The following is a 19302-nucleotide window of genomic DNA, read 5'->3' as shown; positions in this document are numbered from 1 at the left end:
CTCGTAAATGTTTTTTCGTCTTACTTGCATTTCTCAGTAAGGAACTGAAGTAGTGGTTGTTGGATTTTATTTGAAACTAGACCAAGTGGACCCGTTGGGTCCAAACCTCTCCTACATTAGTGCAGCACCCCCTCCTCCCCTCCCATCCCCTTCACCCCTCCCCACACCCCATCCATTTCCCATCCCCCCGCTCCCTCCCCTACCAGCCCAACCCCTCCCTCCCCCTACCCCTCCCTCCCCCCTCGGCCCAACCATGGACCTGTTGCCGGGCAGGGAGTGCCCCAGTGGCCGTGGGCGGGCAAGGGGGGACAGGGAAAAGGCACTGACCTCGGCCCCGTTTCTCCTGCGCGCCGGGCGAGGAGCCGAAGCGTCTCCTGCAGCTCGGCTGCGATCCGCGGTGTGTGGCGGGGAACAGCGGCGACGGCATGGACCCGTTGCCAGGCGGGGAGCGTCTCCCGGGGCCGTGGGTGGGCGAGAGAGGACAGGGAGAAGGCACTGACCTCAGCCTCATTTCACCTGCGGGCCGGGCGTGGAGCCGAAGCCTCTCCTGCACCTCAGCTGTGAGCAGCGGGGACGGCCATCTTGTGGATCCTCTGCAGTCGCACTGCACCACGGGAGGAAGGTCGGGCCCGGGGCATGCCAGGACGGGAGCTGGTCCTCCTGGTGGGGGGGAGGGGAAGGCAGCGTGTTTATTAAAGTTTATTAGGTAAATTGTTTTTTAAAAGTAACAAAAGTGGGTTTATTCATACCATGGGGGAATGGTGAGTAAGGTGGGCCTAAAATTGTCGCGCTGTCATGTACCGTTTTGGCTGTGTAGAGGGCATGGTACACACATAAACAAGGTATCACAAAATGCTGGGGTAACACAGCAGGTCAGGCAGCATCTAGGAGAGAGGGAATGGGTGACATTTCGGGTCAGGAAGGTACTGTGAAGGTACTGCCCTGGTTTGACTTCCCAAAATGTAACACCTGGCACTTAGATAGACACAAAAAGCTGGAGTAACTCAGCAGGACAGGCAGCATCTCTGGAGAAGGAATGGGTGACGTTTTGGGTCAGGACCCTTCTTCAGACTGTCTCGACCTGAAACGTCACCCATTTCTTCTTTCCAGAGATGCTGCCTGTCCCGCTGAGTTACTCCAGCTTTTTGTGTCTATCTTCAGTTAAAACCAGCATCTGCAGTTCCTCCCTACACACCTAGCACTTATCTATATTAAACTCCATTTGCTATTCCTCAGCCCACTTGTCCAGTGATCAAGATCCTGCTGTAATTTTTTTTAGCATTTCACTTGGAGGGTGGTGGGTGTATGGAACGAGCTACTACAGGTAGTTGAGACAGAGGGTGAAGGGAACGAGCTATCACAGGTAGTTGAGGCAGGTGTAACAACACTTTCATGGAAGTTCTCCAGATCACCAGTCACCTGGCCCTGCCATCCGAGTGCTGAGTGCAAATATAAATGCTGATACATGGGAAGTTAGCAAAATAAATCCTGCCCAGAAAATGACTGACAAAACAGTCTCCGCAACAACATTCCTAACTTAGGTTAGTTGGCAAAACTGCCATTCAAAAGCTAGGTTATCAATGAAACAATGAAACATTAATCTCATACGCAACCCCTCCCAAGTAAGCAACCTGTGCCAGGTGCATGAACAATGCATCAAAGTGAGTTGAGCAATGGGTGGGATCTGTCCCAAGTATTTTCTCGTACCTGCATGCCAGTGTATTGTCAATCATGCATTCAGGCCGCCATTCCCCAAGACTAAAGCGATCTCTCACTAGATATTTCATTTTTGCCTCACCAGACAATTGCACATTTTCCCACACTGACCTCCACTTGCTAAAAGTGTAAGAAAACAAATGCAGATGCTGGTACAAATCGAAGGTATTTATTTCACAAAATGCTGGAGTAACTCAGCAGGTCAGGCAGCATCTCAGGAGAGAAGGAATGGGTGACGTTTCGGGTCGAGACCCTTCTTCTTCAGACTGATGTCAGGGGGGCGGGACAAAGGAAGGATATAGGTGGAGACAGGAAGATAGAGGGAGAACTGGGAAGGGGGACGGGAAGAGAGGGACAGAGGAACTATCTAAAGTTGGAGAAGTCAATGTTCATACCGCTGGCCTGCAAGCAGCCCAAGCGAAATATGAGGTGCTGTTCCTCCAGTTTCCGGTGGGCCTCACTATGGCACTGGAGGAGGCCCATGACAGAAAGGTCAGACTGGGAGTGGGAGCGGGAGTTGAAGTGCTCAGCCACCGGGAGATCAGGTTGGTCAATGCGGGCTGATCGAAGGTGTTGAGCGAAACGATCGGCGAGCCTGCGCTTGGTTTCGCCGATGTAAATAAGTTGACATCTGGAGCAGCGGATGCAATAGATGAGGTTGGAGGAGGTGCAGGTGAGCCTCTCACCTGGAAAGACTTTGGGTACTTGGATGGAGTTGAGGGGGGAGATAAAGGGACAGGTGTTGCCTCTCCTGCAGTTGCAGGGGAAAGTGCCCGGGGATGGGGTGGTTTGGGTAGGAAGGGACGAGTGGACCAGGGAGTTACGGAGGGAACGGTCTCTGCGAAACGCAGAAAGGGGAGTGGATGCGAAGATGTGGCCAGTGGTGGGGTCCCGTTGTAGGTGTTGGAAATGTTGGCAGATGATTTGTTGGATCTGCCGGCTGGTGGGGTAGAAGGTGAGAACAAGGGAGATTCTGTCCTTGTTACGAATGGGGGGAGCAAGAGCGGAGCTGCGGGATGTAGAAGAGGCCCTAGTGAGAGCCTCATCTATAATCCACTTGCTAAATTCTTGCCCACTTAACTAACCTACTTATTACATACATTTATCGCCTCCTCATGGGCTCGGCACAGCCTCCTTTCATTTCCTTTCCTTTCTCCTCTTGTGTCATTAACAAGTTTAACAACTCTAACCAAGGCCTTGGGCCTGGTCACATGGCATCACGTGTGGGGACACAAGCCGCCGTGCGCGTGCGCGATTGACGTCCATAACCCGATGACGTCACGCGGACTGACGGCCCCGGGAGCCAATGGCACAGGGCGCGGGGGCGGGGCGCGTGGGGCCAATCAGCGGGCGACTCTCGGCCGCGGCTGCTCGGCACAAGATGGCGGCCGCTCGGCTCCAGCCGCCGGACCCGCGCTCCCGCCCTCCTGCCGCTCCGCTGCCGCTCCAGCCCGGCCCGGTCCACCCGCCCGCCCGCTTGGGGAAGGTGCGCGGGGAGGGGGTCGCTCGTGATCGCCGTCTGTCCGCGGGGATCCGCCGCGATCGCGCTCGGTGTCGGGGACGGTCGTGGGCGCGGGGCGGCCCGCAGCGCTGGCGGAGTGATGCGCCGTGGAGGCCTCGCCCGGCCGCCGCCAGCAGCGCCCTCCTTCCCGGCCGCCCGCTCGCCCGGCCGGCCTGCGTGTCAGTGGGGCCCGAAGCAGCGTGGGTGCCGCTCGCATAGAGCGGGCGGGCCGTGCTTCCCGGCCGCTGCACACCTCCTCCTCCCCGCTGGTCAGGGTCGGGCCGGCACCGGCATCGCTCCCCGTCCGTTCACACCCGCAGGCCGAGGGGACTTGCACCGCACGTGTGTTTACCGTGGTGACAATCTGATGTAAACATGAGAGATTTGAGGTTGTCAATCCGATCACAACACGGATATGATGGGGGGAGGGGGGATAACTTGCTTGTTTTGTGTGCTTTACTTTCTTCGTCTCTGTCTTAGACGCTTTGTACAAGAGACGCATTTGATATCGGGGTTTTTTCTGTTTTTTTACAGGATCTCTTCTCGTGTTCGTAACTAGTCCTTTGGGAGTCTTTTGAAAACCGGTTGGTTGAACCTGAAGAAGTGTTGATCCACTGACTTGTGTGACTAATTGGGCTCGGTGCTATTTTGATTGATTGTTTTGACTAGCAAACATGTTGCAGATCCTAGCGTCGTGGCATGTTGTGTTTCCTGTGGTCAATTGTTTAATTTCTCAAGAAGAGCTTTTGCATCATGGCTTGGAATTGCTTCAACGTAGAAATAAGGAATAACTTTGCCAAGTGTCTTGATTGAGCAACTTATGAGTCAACCATGGTAAAACTTGCAAACCCACTATACACTGAATGGATTCTTGAAGCTATCCAAAAGGTGAAAAAGCAAAAGCAAAGGCCATCAGAAGAGAGAATCTGTCATGCGGTGTCATCTTCACATGGATTAGATAGAAAGACAGTCCTGGAACAGTTAGAACTTAGTGTGAAAGATGGCACTATACTTAAAGTTACAAACAAAGGGCTTTCATCGTACAAGGATCCAGAGAAACCTGGTCGTTTTACATCTGTTAAGCCTTGCAATCTCTCAAAATCCAATCAAGGGACTACATCCAGAAATGTTATTGATGTATGTAACGTGGACTGGAATAAGATAATCAAGAGAGCAGTTGAAGGATTGGCAGAACCAAATGGTTCCTCACTAAAAAACATAGAGAAATATTTGAGAAGCCAGAGTGATTTGTTTACTATTACCAGCAGTTCCACCTTTCAACAGCGGCTGAGGTTAGCCACCAAACGTGCTGTGAATAATGGGAGAATATTAAAGGATGGTCCACTTTACAGAGTGAATTATGGGAGCGCAGGAGGCAAAGGAGCAGCAAAATACAATAATTCTTCTCCTTCATCTCTCCTACCAGTCAATCATCTTTCACGTGAAAAAGAAAAGGTAGGTGTCCTGATGAGCAGATGGAAAAATGACTCAATCATTTCCCTTGAAACACATTGCTCAGTTTTGGATTGTCCTTACAGAAGTGGCAGATTCACAGAACTGTTAAATTATGGGAACTGTTTGAAGTAAGACATATGATAAAGCAAGTAACTCAGAATTCAAACCCACTAAAACATTGGTGGTATTCTGTTTATGATTCAGATAAAATATAAAATGAGATTGAATGAAGCTTGACACAAAATGCTAGAGTATCTCAGCAGGACAAGCAGCGTCTCTGGAGAGAAGGGATGGGTGACGTTTCGGGTCGAGCCCTTCTTCACCCATTTCTTCTGCCCAGAGATGCTGCCTGTCCTGCTGAGACACTCCAGCATTTTATGTCTACCTTTGATTTAAACCAGTGTCTGCAGTTCTTTCCTACACATTGAATGAAGCTTGACAGATTTCTTGCGTCCACATTATTGGTGATGGGAGTTTATCTTTCAAATAGTGTGCCACTCAATACTACACAGTTCAAACCCTGAATGATAATGTAACGATTTCAGTCATGTTGAAAAGACCTAAAGAGGCATTTAATAAATGGATTGTTTTTAAATGATCAGCTGAGGTACTGAGGATGCATTAATCACTTCAGGCTTCTTGGGAAGTGGTTGCCTTTGTATACCTAAGAGAACTGCGACTAATTATGAATGACTGTTTGATGTGTTTGTGTATTATAAAATGTTTGACTGGCCTTTAAAGGTCAAAGGTTAAGGATACCTCAAATGAAGAGTAGGGTGACCTTGCCTTTCATTTTCTTGGGCTAGTCTCATTGCATGTTGCAGTGTCTTGGTCAATGGTGCATTATTGCTTAAGGCTCTCAAGGGTAATTCAAAGCCAATTACTTACTTTTGAAATGTCACTGTTATCTGGGGGTTTGCATGCAGTAAGGACAACCAAAACCAGTGAAGTATGCTACCAAATATTTCACTTTGTGATCTTGGTTAAGGCATAAAGGGCAGGAACAATGCTGGGAACACTTTCTAACTCTTTTTGGTGCACATATTTATATTTCTGATCACATAAAAATGCCACAAAAGAAATTCGTTACACTACAGCACAAAAAGCTTTGATGTGCTGCAACCACCATGTAAACAATAGCATCAGCATTTTGTGCCAGTAACTGGCCAATTGATGGAATATTTTGGAAGCAGATTAGCAAATTAGTTATCTACATTTGTTTACTATAGATGTGTTGAGTGAGGCACATAGATAACTCAGGAATCTTGGCAAAAGTGGTGAAAGTATATTTCAAATGATTATCATTGTGCTGACTTTGTGGTAACTGTTGGGTTATATTGTAATGTTGTAGTATTTGGAACTGATTAAATCTTAATATTGTATATGTATGAACATATGAGGACTGCAAAAACTGAAGTATTTCACTTTTAATTTCTGTTTAAGAACATTTATTCTCTCCACCTCAAACACTTGGCATTTCTTCAGTAGCATTTAAATCCGTCTCAACTTTTGCTTTTAACTTCTCACCCATTCTGTGGTCATTTGAGACTTGGATTCAAATGCTGTCCTTCATTATCTCGCCCCATAAACCACAAAACGTCCAAGATTCCGTTGCTCAGCACTCCTGCCGACACCCACGTGCTGGGCCATAATTTCTCAACACTTCAAAATTGATGTCTGATGTTTACCATTCCTTTTCTTGTGATCATGAGTTCTGGAAGAACTTTTGTATTCCTTTTGAGAGCTATCCCATCCTCTTCACTGCCTTATTTTTACATTTTACTTAATCAATCTCCTGTTTACCCTTCTCAACTTCTCTACTTTCCTCTACTTTTTTACTAGGTGACCATAATAGCTACCTAACAACAACAAAAAAAGTGCTGAAGTAATTGTGTGTCAGGCAGCAACTCTGGAGAACATTGGCTAGGTGTTGTTTCGGGTCAGGACCATTTCTCAGACGTATATTATTAGCCACCTAATTGCTCGCGGGAGATAGAGGATCAGATATGTAGACAGATTACGGAAGGATGTAAGAACCACACGGTTATTGTAGTGGGTGACTTCAACTTCCCCAATATTGACTGGGACTTGCTCGGGACAAGAGAATTACATGGGGCAGCATATTTTAGGTGCATCCAAGAAAGTTTCCTTACACAGTATGTGGATAGTCTGTCTTGGAGAGGGAGCACACTGGATCTTGTTTTGGGAAATGAGCATGGCCAGATGACAGGTGTTGCAGTGGAAGAAGAATTTGGGGATACTGATCATAACCCGAAACGTCGCCCATTCCTTCTCTCCTGAGATGCTGCCTGACCTGCTGAGTTACTCCAGCATTTTGTGAATAAATAACTCCACAAGTTATAAGTTTGTTCTGAATAGGGATAGTTATAAGATTGTTCTGAACAGGGACAGGTTTGGATATTGGGGGAAGGTACTTAAATGGGGCAAGGCAGATTATAATGTCATTAGACAGGAGCTAAGGAGGGTAGATTGAGATCAGTGCGATCAGTGTTGTTGGGTAAGTCCACAGAGGACATGTGGGAGTTATTTAAAGGCCAGCTTCTCAAAGTGCAGGATCAGTATCTTCCAGTAAGGAGGAGAGATAAGGATGGCAAAGTAAGGGAACCGTGGATGCCCAAGGAAGTTGTAAACTTCGTCGGGAAGAAAAAGAAAGCTTATGAGGTTTAAGAAGGTGGTATTGGATGGGGCTTATGAGGAATATAAAGTGAGTCGGAAAGAACTCTAAAAGAGGTGATTAGAAGGGACCATCAAATGTCATTCGCTAGTTGGATTAAGGAAAATCCTGAGGCTTTTCATACGTATGTTAAAAACAAGAGGAGTGACTAGGGAGAAAGTAGGACTGCTCAAGGATAAAGGAGGCATTTTATGCTTGGAGTTGGAGGATGTAGGTGAGGTACTAATCAAGTACTTTATGTCTGTATTCACCAAGGATCGTTTAGTTTATTGTCACCAAGGTACAGTGGAAAGCTTTTGTGTGCCATCCAGTCAGCTGAAAGACAATACATGATTCCAATCGAGCCATTTACAGAGTATAGATACATGATGAGGGAATAAAGTTTAGCCAAGGTAAACCCAGCAAAGTCTGAACAAGGATAGTCCGAGGGTCACAAATGGGGTAGATAGTAATTCAGGACCGCTCTCTGGTTGTGGTAGGATGATTCAGTTGCCTGATAACAGCTGGGAAAAAAACTGTCCCTGAATCTAGAGGTGTGCGTTTTTACACTTCTATACCTTTTGCCTGATGAGAGGGGGAATGAGCAAATGGCGAGGGTGTGACTCGTCCTTGATTATGCTGCTGGTCTTGCCAAGGCAGCATGAGGTATAAATGGAGTAAATGGAATGGAGGTTGGTTTGTGCGATGGTCTGGGCTGCGTCCACAATTCGCTGCAACTTCTTTAGCCAGAGGTTGGTGAATCTGTGGAATTCATTGCCACAGACAGCATGTCATTGGGTCTTGGATGGAGTTATTCCCAAATCAAGCTGCGATGCATCCTGATATGGAGATCCTGAAAAAGGAGGACTTCATAAGTTCATCAGCCATAGGAGCAGAGTTAGGCCATTCGGCTCATCGAGTACTCCGCATTCAATCATGGCTGCCCTTTATTTCCCTCTCGTCCACATTTTCCTGCCTTTTCCCCCATAACCTTTGACACCCTTATTAATTGAGTACCTGTCACACTCTGCTTTAATAAATACCCAATGTCTTGCTGTCTGTGGCAATGAATTCCACAGATTCACCACCCTCTGGCTAAAGAAATTACTCCTTGTCTCCTTTCTAAAGGTACATCCTTTTATTCTGAAGCTGTGCCCTCTGGTCCTAGACTCTCTCACTAGTGGAAATATCGGACTTGGAAGATAGCGAGTTAGTGTGGGGAATACAAATATTTTAAGGCAGTTTGAGATTAAGGAGGAGATTACTGCACTGCTACAGACATGTGACAGAAGCATGAGGAATAACTCCACCTGGGCAGGACTCAATTAGAAATCCTCCAATTTAGATAACTCACTCCTTGTGTCTTTATCAAAACAGGAAACTTCTGCCTGTCATCTTTTTGTCGCAGTTTTTTCGTATTCAGATAGTATAGTCTACTGGGCATTTCCCACTGCCTTGTTTTTAGGAAGAGAAGGCAGAGAAGAACAGACAGAGAAGCATAATGTACCTTCAACAGCCACATCAAGTCATTGGTCAATATCAAGAGAAATTCCCTTTGTTCTGCCCATATCTACCTCACCTTCTCTGCTACTGGGATCTGATGGAAAACGGGCCCAATCTGTCCATGCGGACCAAAATGCCCCATCTAAGATAATCCCAATTGCCCCCTCTCCCAGTTTTGAGAAAAGGTCGTTAGACCTGAAAAATTAAATGGTTTTCCTACAGTTGCTACCTGACTTTTCTACCTTTAATTCAATCTGAAAGCAGGGTTTTCAGTCCTAACAAAGGAATGTTTGAAAGTATGAAGGACAGGTTGACTGGGATTAGCAGGGAATAGACAAATGCTAGTGTTTAAAGAATGGTATATGATTTCCAACAACTGCATGTTCCTTTCAGACAGACAAAGCAGCAAAAGTATTCCAGGATGACAGGAGAAATTAACGACTACTGTTAATTCTATGGAACAACTTTATAAAGTTGCCAGAAAAAAGCAGTCAATATGGGATTGGGATTAGTTTGAAATTTATCAAAAGATGACCAAGAAATTGATTAAAAAATGGACAAATGGAATATAGAAAAACTGGCAAAAAAATATAAGGACAGTGTAAGATTTGCTCCAGGTATGTTTAAAGAAAAAGATGATGGAATTGATATACCTATAGAAAACACACACAGCTCTCAGAAACACCTTGCAACCAAGGGCGCGACCTGCGCTTGGTTTCGCCGATGTAAATAAGTTGACATCTAGTGCAGCGGATGCAATAGTTGAGGTTGGAGGAGGTGCAGGTGAACCTTTGTCTCACCTGGAAAGACTATTTGGGTCCTTGGATGGAGTTGAGGGGGGAGGTAAAGGGACAGGTGTTGCTTCTCATGCGGTTGCAGGGGAAAGTGCCCGGGGTTGGGGTGGTTTGGGTAGGAAGGGACGAGTGGACCAGGGAGTTATGGAGGGAATGGTCTCTGCGGAACGCAGAGAGGGGAGGGGATGGGAAGATATGGCCAGTGGTGGGGTCCCGTTGTAGGTGATGGAAATGTTGGCGGATGATTTGTTGGATCCGCTGGCTGGTGGGGTGGAAGGTGAGAACGAGGGGGATTCTGTCCTTGTTACGAATGGGGGGAGGGGGAGCAAGAGCGGAGCTGCGGGATGTAGAAGAGACCCTAGTGAGATCCTCATCTATAATGGAGGAGGGGAAGCCCCGTTTCCTGAAGAAATTATTGCATCCGCTGCACTAGATGTCAACTTATTTACATCGCCGAAACCAAGAGCAGGCTCGGCGATCGCTTCGCTCAACACCTGCGCTCGGTCCGCATTGACCAAACTGATCTCCCGGTGGCCGAGCACTTCAACTCCCCCTCCCATTCCCAGTCTGACCTTTCTGTCATGGGCCTCCTCCAGTGCCATAGCGAGGCCCACTGGAAATTGGAGGAACAGCACCTCATATTTCGCCTGGGCAGCTTGCAGCCCAATGGTATGAACATCGACTTCTCCACTTCTCCACCTTTAGATAGTTCCTCTGTCCCTCTCTTCCCCTCCTCCTTCCCAGATCTCCCTCTATCTTCCTGTCTCCACCTATATCCTTCCTTTGTCCCACCCCCCTGACATCAGTCTGAAAAAGGGTCTCGACCCGAAACGTCACCCATTCCTTCTCTCCCGAGATGCTGCCTGACCTGCTGAGTTACTCCAGCATTTTGTGAATAAATACCTTCGATTTGTACCAGCATCTGCAGTTATTTTCTTATACTTCTATTCTGGGTGGTGAATCTGTTGAATTCATTTCCACAGAGGGCTGTGGAGGCCAAGACATTGTTTATTTATTAATCGGCGATTGATCGGATTGTGATTATTAAGGACATTAAAGGTTATAGGGAGATGCAGGAGAATGTTGTGAGGGAAAAGTAGATCACCATGATTAAATAGATCAGCAGTCTTGATGGGCCGAATGGCCTAATACTACTCCTATGTGTTATGGTGAGCTGAATGTTTTGTTTTTATGCTGAATTATGCTGAATACAGTAGATGATCATTGTCTTGAGAGGCAAAGAATATTAATCTGTACATCTCAGCAAATATAACCCCACTTTTGGGAAAAGGCGGTAAAATAAACACAGGAAATCACATAGCAGCAAACCTCTCACGAGTGGTGGGAAAATTGCTAAAGTCTATTATAAAAGATGTAATAACAGACCACTTGGACAGAGTGCATGGATTCATGAAGGAAAAATTACGCTGAACAAATCTATTGGAGTTTTTGAGGATATTGCTGGTGGAATGGATAAGGAGAAACCAGTAGATGAGATCATAAGGGCCCACGTAAAAGATTAGAGTGCAAACTTAAAGCATGTGGGATTGGAGGTAATATACCGGCATGGATTGAGAGTTTGTTTGTCAATAAACAAATAGAAACATAGAAAATAGACATTGTTATCTGGAGACAAAGACATTATTATCCAAATGGAATGCCAAATTGAGCAGTTTTGAGCCCCATATCTGAGGATGTGCTGGTGTTGGAGAGGGTCCAAAGGAGGTTTACGAGAATGATTAATAGGGATGATTGGGTTAACATGAGGAGTGTTTGATTGCTCTAGATCTGCACTGGCTGGAGTTTAGAAGGAGGAGGAGGAAGAAGGATGGGAAGGCCTGGCTACAGTGGAAGTGAAAATGTTTCCAGTAATGGGAGAGTCTAGGACCAAAGGCCACAGACGTACCTTTGGGTCATTGGGTATTTTTAAAGCAGAGATTGATAGGTTCTTGATTTGTAAGGGTTTCAAGGTTACAGAGAGAAGGCAGGAGAATGGAGTTGACGGGGAATAATAGATCAGCCATGATCAAATTGCAAAGCAGACTCGATGGGCTGAATGGCCTAATTCTGCTTCTATGTCCTCTGATCTTAAATAACATAATCCTCTGTGCTCTTGGCTCAGACTTTGCAGTTAGGAGAGGGAGATGTTGCTTTCCTGTGACAAAGTTTTGCACAAAGGTCCAATGATCCCAGGCAGTAACTTGACCTTTTCAAACTCACCACTCAGGCACCATGCAAGGGATTTCCACCGGCTGTGAATTGATCAAGCTGAATGATTCGCCAATCACACCAAAGAATTCATTGCGAACATAAAACGGTTCAGGCCCCGAATCCACCATATTTGCACCGGTCATGATGACAATCTAAATTAATCCCATCTGTCGATATTCCATGCTTCTTCACATGTCTGTCTAACTGCCTATCAAATGTTGCTATTGTATCTGTTTCTACATCTCTCTTGCCAGTGTGTTCCAGACACTTAGCACTTTCTGTGTAAACATTAAACTTTCCATTAACTGTATACATTCTCCTTGCCTTCAAACTCCCAAAGCGAGACATCTCTCACTTGCTCAGATTAAACTTCATCTGCCTTCTCTCTGCGCATTGCTGTACCTGACCTATATTCTGCAGTATACTTTGACAGCCTTCCACACAGTCTGCAATCCACCAATTAAGGTGTTATCTGCAAACTTACTAATTAACTCACCTACATTTCCATCCTAGTGTTTATATATCTCACATACCACAGAGATATCAGAATAGATCCGTGCAGGACTCTACTAGTCACAAACCTCCAGCTAGAATAACACCCTTCCACCACAACCTCAGCTCTCTATCAGTCATATATCATATCATATATTTACAGCCGGAAACAGGCCTTTTCGGCCCTCCAAGTCCGTGCCGCCCAGTGATCCCCGTACATTAACACTATCCTACACCCACTAGGGACAATTTTTACATTTACCCAGCCAATTAACCTACATACCTGTTCTGAACCAAGTCACAGTGCATCCCATGCAGCTCAATCTTCTGGATCAGCCTGAAGGTAGACACAAAATGCTGGAGTAACTCAACAGGACAGGCAGCATCTCTGGAGAGAAGGAATGGGTGACATTTCGGGTCGTCACCCTTCTTCAGACTGATCTGGATCAGAATACCAAGAAAGACATTATCACGCCCTACTCTGGAAATTATAAATTGGTGAGCTTCACATCAGTAGTCGGGAAACGATTGGAGAGGGTTCTTCAGGATAGGATTTATTTGTATTTGGAAGAGAATCAGCGAATAGTTTCCAGTTCTGAATACCATATTCCAGGAAGGATGTAGCAAGGAGGAAAGTTTAAAGGAGATGTAGGGGGCAAGTGCTTTTACACAGGGTGTGCGGGGTGCTTGGAACTCGCTGCCAGGGGTAGTGCTGGAGTATATATGATGGTGGCATTTAAGAGGCTTTTAGATTGGCACGTGGATATGGAGGAATATGGATCATGTGCATGCAGGGGAGATTAGTTTAACTTGGCTTCATGTTTGGAACAGACATGGTTGGCCTAAGGACTTGTTCCTGTGCTGTACTGTTCGATGTTTTAGGTTCATGATGACTACAAGATACGTGCATACCTACAGCAGACTGAGTGAGATATGTAGCTGCCTGCAATGCACCATCTGCAGTAACTGCTTGTTTGCTATCAGTCAGAACAATTATAAAGAAGGAAAGTGCTGAAACTTGTATGGAGAGCAGGCCAGCCCTAAACAGCCTGCTCCAAACATTTCTTTAGCTAAGTACAATCAGCAAAAGAGCTAACAACAAGTCCTGCAACAAGAGGAAAGAAAATTGGTCCACCCTCTGAGTTGCTAGATAAGACATTGGCCATCAAAAAGGAAGGGGCGTGCAGTTGCAGCAAGCCGCCTAGCCCCAGTAATCGGCTTACAGCCTCTTCCCCAGGGTGACAGAGTCAATGCCGCATAGATCATGTAGGGTACTAGCAATAGGAGAAGAGATATGGTGATTTTGAACATAAATCTACAAAGCTATTGAATAGTGCTGGGGCCATAGCTTTCCACGTTTATTTTGCGTTATTTTCCAGGATTTGGGTACGAGTCAGGGTAAAATTGAAATGCCTTTTAACATGTGCTTGTTTATTTTTTTTTTTACCCTATTTAAAATATTGAAATGGAAGGAAACCTAGCTTTTTAGAACTTGTTTCAAGTCCTCGAGCATGCTGCTATGAAATATGATACTATTTCAAGTAATCTAATTACATTAATACGCCAACCATCTTTTGGACATGATTGGCACAACAGGCCGCTCGAGATATGTAACAAGTATAACTTTGTACCATTAGTATCACTGGTCTCTGATGTCCGGTCGCATTGTACAAATCGTACTAATGTTCAATCAATAAATTTGCCATATTTGTTTCCCTCCTCATAGCAAAGAAGTCTAGTCAAGAATACCCTAGAGCTCTTCAGAGGCAAAGCATCAAGAAGCTTTCTCTTGCAAACTGCAGTTTCAATATTCAGTGAAGGTCCATAAGTTATGTTGTGCCAAGAACATTAAAATCAACACAGGCTGATACTGAACCTGGGAATTTCTTAGTTGGTATGATTCAGTTCACAGTTGTAACAGGAAGGAGATTTTTGCATGGATTTCATATTGCTGAAAAGCATAGTGTTTGAGACTCATCTGGAAAATCATCATCTGCACACTTGGTATTGCTTAAACTTTTGCAGTATGGATTACAAGCCATTCATTCTGTTAGAATGATTCCAGAAAAAACCTGTGTGTGTGTGTAGGATAGTGTTAATGTGTGGGGATCGCTGGGCGGCGCGGACTCGGTGGGCCGAAGGGCCTGTTTCCGCGCTGTATCTCTAAATCTAAAATCTAAAAAACACTCCAATTCATTTTTCATGTTTCTTTGTATTATTTTTATGATTGCTATACTAATTTGATCTAAAATTTGCATCCTTAATTATGGCTGATTAAAACTCTTCTGTAACGCTTACCGATATTTGCTCCTCTCACAGTTCTTTCTGAATTGTGTAAAATGTGATTGACTGATTCACTCAATTAATCAATCACAAATACTTCATTAACTAAATACAAAAGAATAAAAGAATGTTGGTGCCAAATAAAGACTGAACAGACCATACAAGAATGGGTGGCCACACAAGACCATGATTCCCTCCCACGGCATCTGCATCTGAAAGAGACAACCTATATTTCTGATTGTCTGCAAATTGCCCTGTGTGTAAAATGCGGTGTTCTGGCATCAAATGACCTCTGTCAGGAGAGCAAAATACAGTACATAATGTTGTGAACTAGAATGCACTGTGTGAAATGGTATTGGAAGCTGATTCAGTAGTATCTTTCAAAAAGAATAAATACTTGAAGCAAAAATAAGGCAGATTATAGGTAAATTACATTCCCTTTTGTTGTGTTATTCAATGATGCAACACAGCTATTTATAACCCAAAAGTAATTGCAGAAAATTACTAATATTCTCAATTTATTTGTCTGATATGGCTGGAAGACTCATCTACATAATGTTGTTCTCCAACATTTACAATTTGAAGTACAAATTTCAACTTTATGTTGGGTATTCAGGATTCAGATTCATCGCCTGTATATGCAATAAGGACAATTTATTCAAATTGTATATTTTTCACCACCTTTGACGTCAAGAAGTGTCAGCGGGAAGGGGCAGTGTGTGTGAAGAACAAGGGTGCTGCTATGGATTGGTGACCTTGAATGATTGGATGGGGGTGCATTGGTTCCATTTTTTTCTGCACAGATGCCGCCTGGCCTCCTGACTGTTTCCAGCTGTTTCTGCTTTCGCTTTGGATTTATCGTTTGTCATTTTCTGTTTGCATTCCTCTATTTAGTTTAGTTTAGACATGCGGCGTGGAAACTGGCCCTTCGGCCCATCACGTCCATGCCAACCAGCCGATACAGCGATCCCCATACACTAGCACTATCTGACACACAATTTAGGGACAATATATAATTTTTCCTAAATCCTATTCATCTTCAAACCTGTATGTCTTTGGAGTGTGGGAGGAACCCGGAAATCGCTGGGAACATCTATGCGCTCACGGGAAGAACGTACAGACTGCGTACAGACTGTACCCGTAGTTAGGATCGAACCCGGGTCTCTGGCGCTATAAGACAGCAGCTCCACTGCTGCGCTACCGTGCAGACCTCTAATCTGGTCAGTTTTGATGTGATTATGTTTTGGGCCTTCAGATGTGCTGGATATTGTGCAATTACTAGTAAAATTGGATGCGAGAAAAGGTTATCCTCTTATCTGTCTGGCACTTTTGTTTCTTGTGCAGTTCAGGAAACTTCATCAATGACATCAGGAAAGCAGAGTATTACCTGAATGGTGAACGATTAGGAGAAGGGGAGATGCAACGTGACCTGGGTGTCATGGTGCACCAGTCATTGAAAGCAAGCATGCAGGTGCAGCAGGCAGTGAAGAAAACAAATGGTATGTTGGCATTCATAGCAAGAGGATTTGAGTTTAGGAGCAGGGAGGTTCTACTGCAGTTGTACAGGGCCTTGGTGAGACCGCACCTGGAGTATTGTGTGCAGTTTTGGTCTCCTAATCTGAGGAAAGACGTTCTTGCCTTAGAGGGAGTACAGAGAAAGTTCACTAGATTGATCCCTGGGATGGCGGGACTTTCATATGAAGAAAGACTGGATAGACTAGGCTTGTACTCGCTGGAATTTAGAAGACTGAGGGGGGATCTTATAGAAACATATAAAATTCTTAAGGGGTTGGAGAGGCTAGATGCGGGAAGATTGTTCCCGATGTTGGGGGAGTCCAGAACCAGGGGTCACAGCTTAAGGATAAGGGGGAAGTCTTTTAGGACCGAGATGAGAAAACATTTCTTCACCCAAAGAGTGGTGAGTCTGTGGAATTCTCTGCCACAGAAGGTAGTTGAGGCCAGTTCATTGGCTATATTTAAGAGGGAGTTAGATGTGGCCCTTTTTGCTAAAGGGATCAGGGGGTATGGAGAGAAGGCAGGTACAGGTTACTGAGCTGGATGATCAGCCATGATCATATTGAATGGTGGTGCAGGCTCGAAGGGCCGAATGGCCTACTCCTGCACCTATTTTCTATGTTTCTATGACAAAGCATGGATTGTAACAGTGATTAAAATTTCAAAGTAAGACTGACATCTCGTGTTTAGGCATGCTATATTTTTGAGGCTATACTAGTTAGTTAGTTAGTTTATTTGTCATTCCACTCCTTACAGATCATGCAACGAATGGGACGAAACAGAGTGCCTCCGGGGGCCATAGTGCAATACAAATGCAAAACATATGGACAGGGGATGACAATGCAGTACAATACGATACAATACAATTAGACAGTGCAATACAATACAATATATATAGACAGGGGATTAAAGCATGTAAAAGGTAAAGCATTCAGACAACCAGTCTTTCTGGTTCTGACCTAAGAGAAAGGAATGTTGGAGAGCTTTTAGGTTGTCAGCATTTGTAGTCGATTTGAATCATCTACATTTGGGGATTGTCAGTTTCTCTCTCAGCGGATAGAAAATAGAACAGCACAGCACAGGAACTAGCTATGAGGCCAACAATGTCCGTGCCGAACATGACTCCAAATTAAACTAATCCCTTGCACATGATCCATATCACTTCCTTCTACAGTCTTGTACCTATCTTCAAGGAGACATTTGGGATAAGTGTCTTTACACAAGAGCGTGGTGGTGCCTGGAACTTTTGCCAGAGTTATTGGTGGAGGTAGATATGATAGGAGCATTTAGTCACAGTCAAACAGCACGAACATGGGCCTTTTGGCCAATTTGCCCATGTCTTCCATACCCCATCTACACTAGTCCCCACCTGCCTACCTTTGGCCCATATCTCTCTAAACCAATCCTATCCATGTACCTGTCCAAATGTATTTTAAAAATTGTGATACTACCTGCTTCTTGATTCCCCTACTGTGGGTAAAAGGCTCTGTGTATTTACCCTATCTATTCCCCCTCATGATCTTATGCACCTCTATAAGATCACCCCTTATCCTCTTGCACTCCAAGGAATAAAGTCCTAGCCTGCTCAACCTCTCCCTATCGCCTTGGCCCTAAAATCCTGAGAACATCCTTGTGAATCTTCTTTGCACCCTTTCTAACTTAACAATATCTTTCCTATAACAGGATGACCAAAACTGAACACAATACTCAAACTGTGGTCTCACCAGCATCTTGTACAGCGGCTACATATTATCCCAACCTCTAGACTCAATACCCTGACTGATGGCCAATGTGCCAAAAGCCCTATTGACCACCTTACCTACTGCAACACTACTTTTAAGAACTATGTACCTGCATTCCAAGATCCCTGTGCTCTGCAACACCCCCCAGAGCCCTGCCATTTATTGTGAAGGTCCTGCCCTGGTTAGACTTCCCAACATGCAACACCGTATATTTATCTGCATTAAACTCTGTCCGCCATTCCTCTGCCCACTTGCCCAACTGATCAAGATCCTGTTGTAATCTTTGATAACCATCTTCCCTATCTGCAACACCACCCAAAGCTTTTAGCATGACATGTGCGGGCAGAGGAGATTCATTGAACCTGGTATCATGTTCGACATGGTGCTTGTGGGCCAAAGGGTCTGTTCCTGTGTTGGCTGTTCTAGTTTCTAATCCAGACAACATCCTTAGTAAACCTTCGCTGCCTCTCCAAAGCCTCCATATTCTTCCTATAGTGGGGTGACAACTGCACACAATACTCCAAATGTGGCTTAGTCAAAGCTGCAACATGACTTCCTAACTCTTACTCAGAACCTCAACTGATGAAGAGAAGCATACCAAAGACCTTATTTACTGATCTACTTTCAGGGAGCGATGGATTTGGACCCCAAGATCTCTCTAAACATCAAAGCCGTTTACATTTATTATCCTACAATTAAAAATGTACTTTCCTCTTACAACCAAAGTCCAATGCCTTGCATTTGCCAGGATTAAATTCCAATGTGCTTTCTTCCAGCTGTTGTGGATGGATCCCTCAACTGTATCTCCTCTGTGTGTCATCGTTCTGCTCTCGCTGCCCCTCTCCAGACGGAACAATGATTTCCTGATCTTTACCTCTCTCCCCATCATCCAGCGCATCATTCTCTGACATTTCTGCCAGCTCCAATGTGATCCCATAATGAGTCACATCTTTTGGTCCCCACTGATTTACGCAGGGACCACTTGCTCAATTCCTTAGTTCACATCCCCTCCCATCCAAGCCAAGTACCGTCGCTACACCTCCCATACCTTCATCCAGGGACCACAACAGCCCTTTGAAAAGGTTCACAAGCACCTCTTCAACCCTCATCTATTGCAATTGGTGTTCCTGAAATGGCCTCCTTTACATCGGTGAAACCAAGCATATATTTGGCGACTGTTTCGCCGAACACTTGCGCTTTGTCTGCCAAGGCATATTCCCAAAGATAGATACAAAAAGCTGCAGTAACTCAGCGGGTCAGACAGCATCTCTGGAGAAAAGGAATAGGTGATGTTTCGGGACGAAGCCCTTCTTCAGGAGCCTCGACCCGAAGCGTCTCCTTTTCCTTTTCTCCAGAGATGTTGTCTGACCCACTGAGTTACTCAGCTTTTTGTGTCTATCTTCGGTTCAAACCAGC

The 19302-nt window shown here is 45.1% G+C and overlaps 1 protein-coding gene across 2 annotated transcripts in view; it reads left to right on the top strand.

The window, feature by feature from the left end:
* The first annotated feature begins 3076 nt into the window (after nt 1–3076).
* kat6b (K(lysine) acetyltransferase 6B) overlaps nt 3077–19302 on the top strand; it is a 95964-nt gene continuing 79738 nt past the window's right edge. For both annotated transcript variants that reach the window (XM_078428570.1, XM_078428569.1), the window contains exons 1-2: nt 3077–3202; nt 3752–4672. In XM_078428570.1, the coding sequence (XP_078284696.1) occupies nt 4049–4672 (624 nt within the window). In that variant the 5' untranslated portion in view covers nt 3077–3202; nt 3752–4048. The remainder of the gene's footprint in view (nt 3203–3751; nt 4673–19302) is intronic.

The sequence above is a fragment of the Rhinoraja longicauda genome, chromosome 35 (assembly GCF_053455715.1).
Source record: "Rhinoraja longicauda isolate Sanriku21f chromosome 35, sRhiLon1.1, whole genome shotgun sequence".
NCBI lineage: Eukaryota > Metazoa > Chordata > Chondrichthyes > Rajiformes > Arhynchobatidae > Rhinoraja > Rhinoraja longicauda.
The sequence above is the reverse complement of the archived record's forward strand: the minus strand, read 5'-3'. Positions and strand labels throughout refer to the sequence as shown.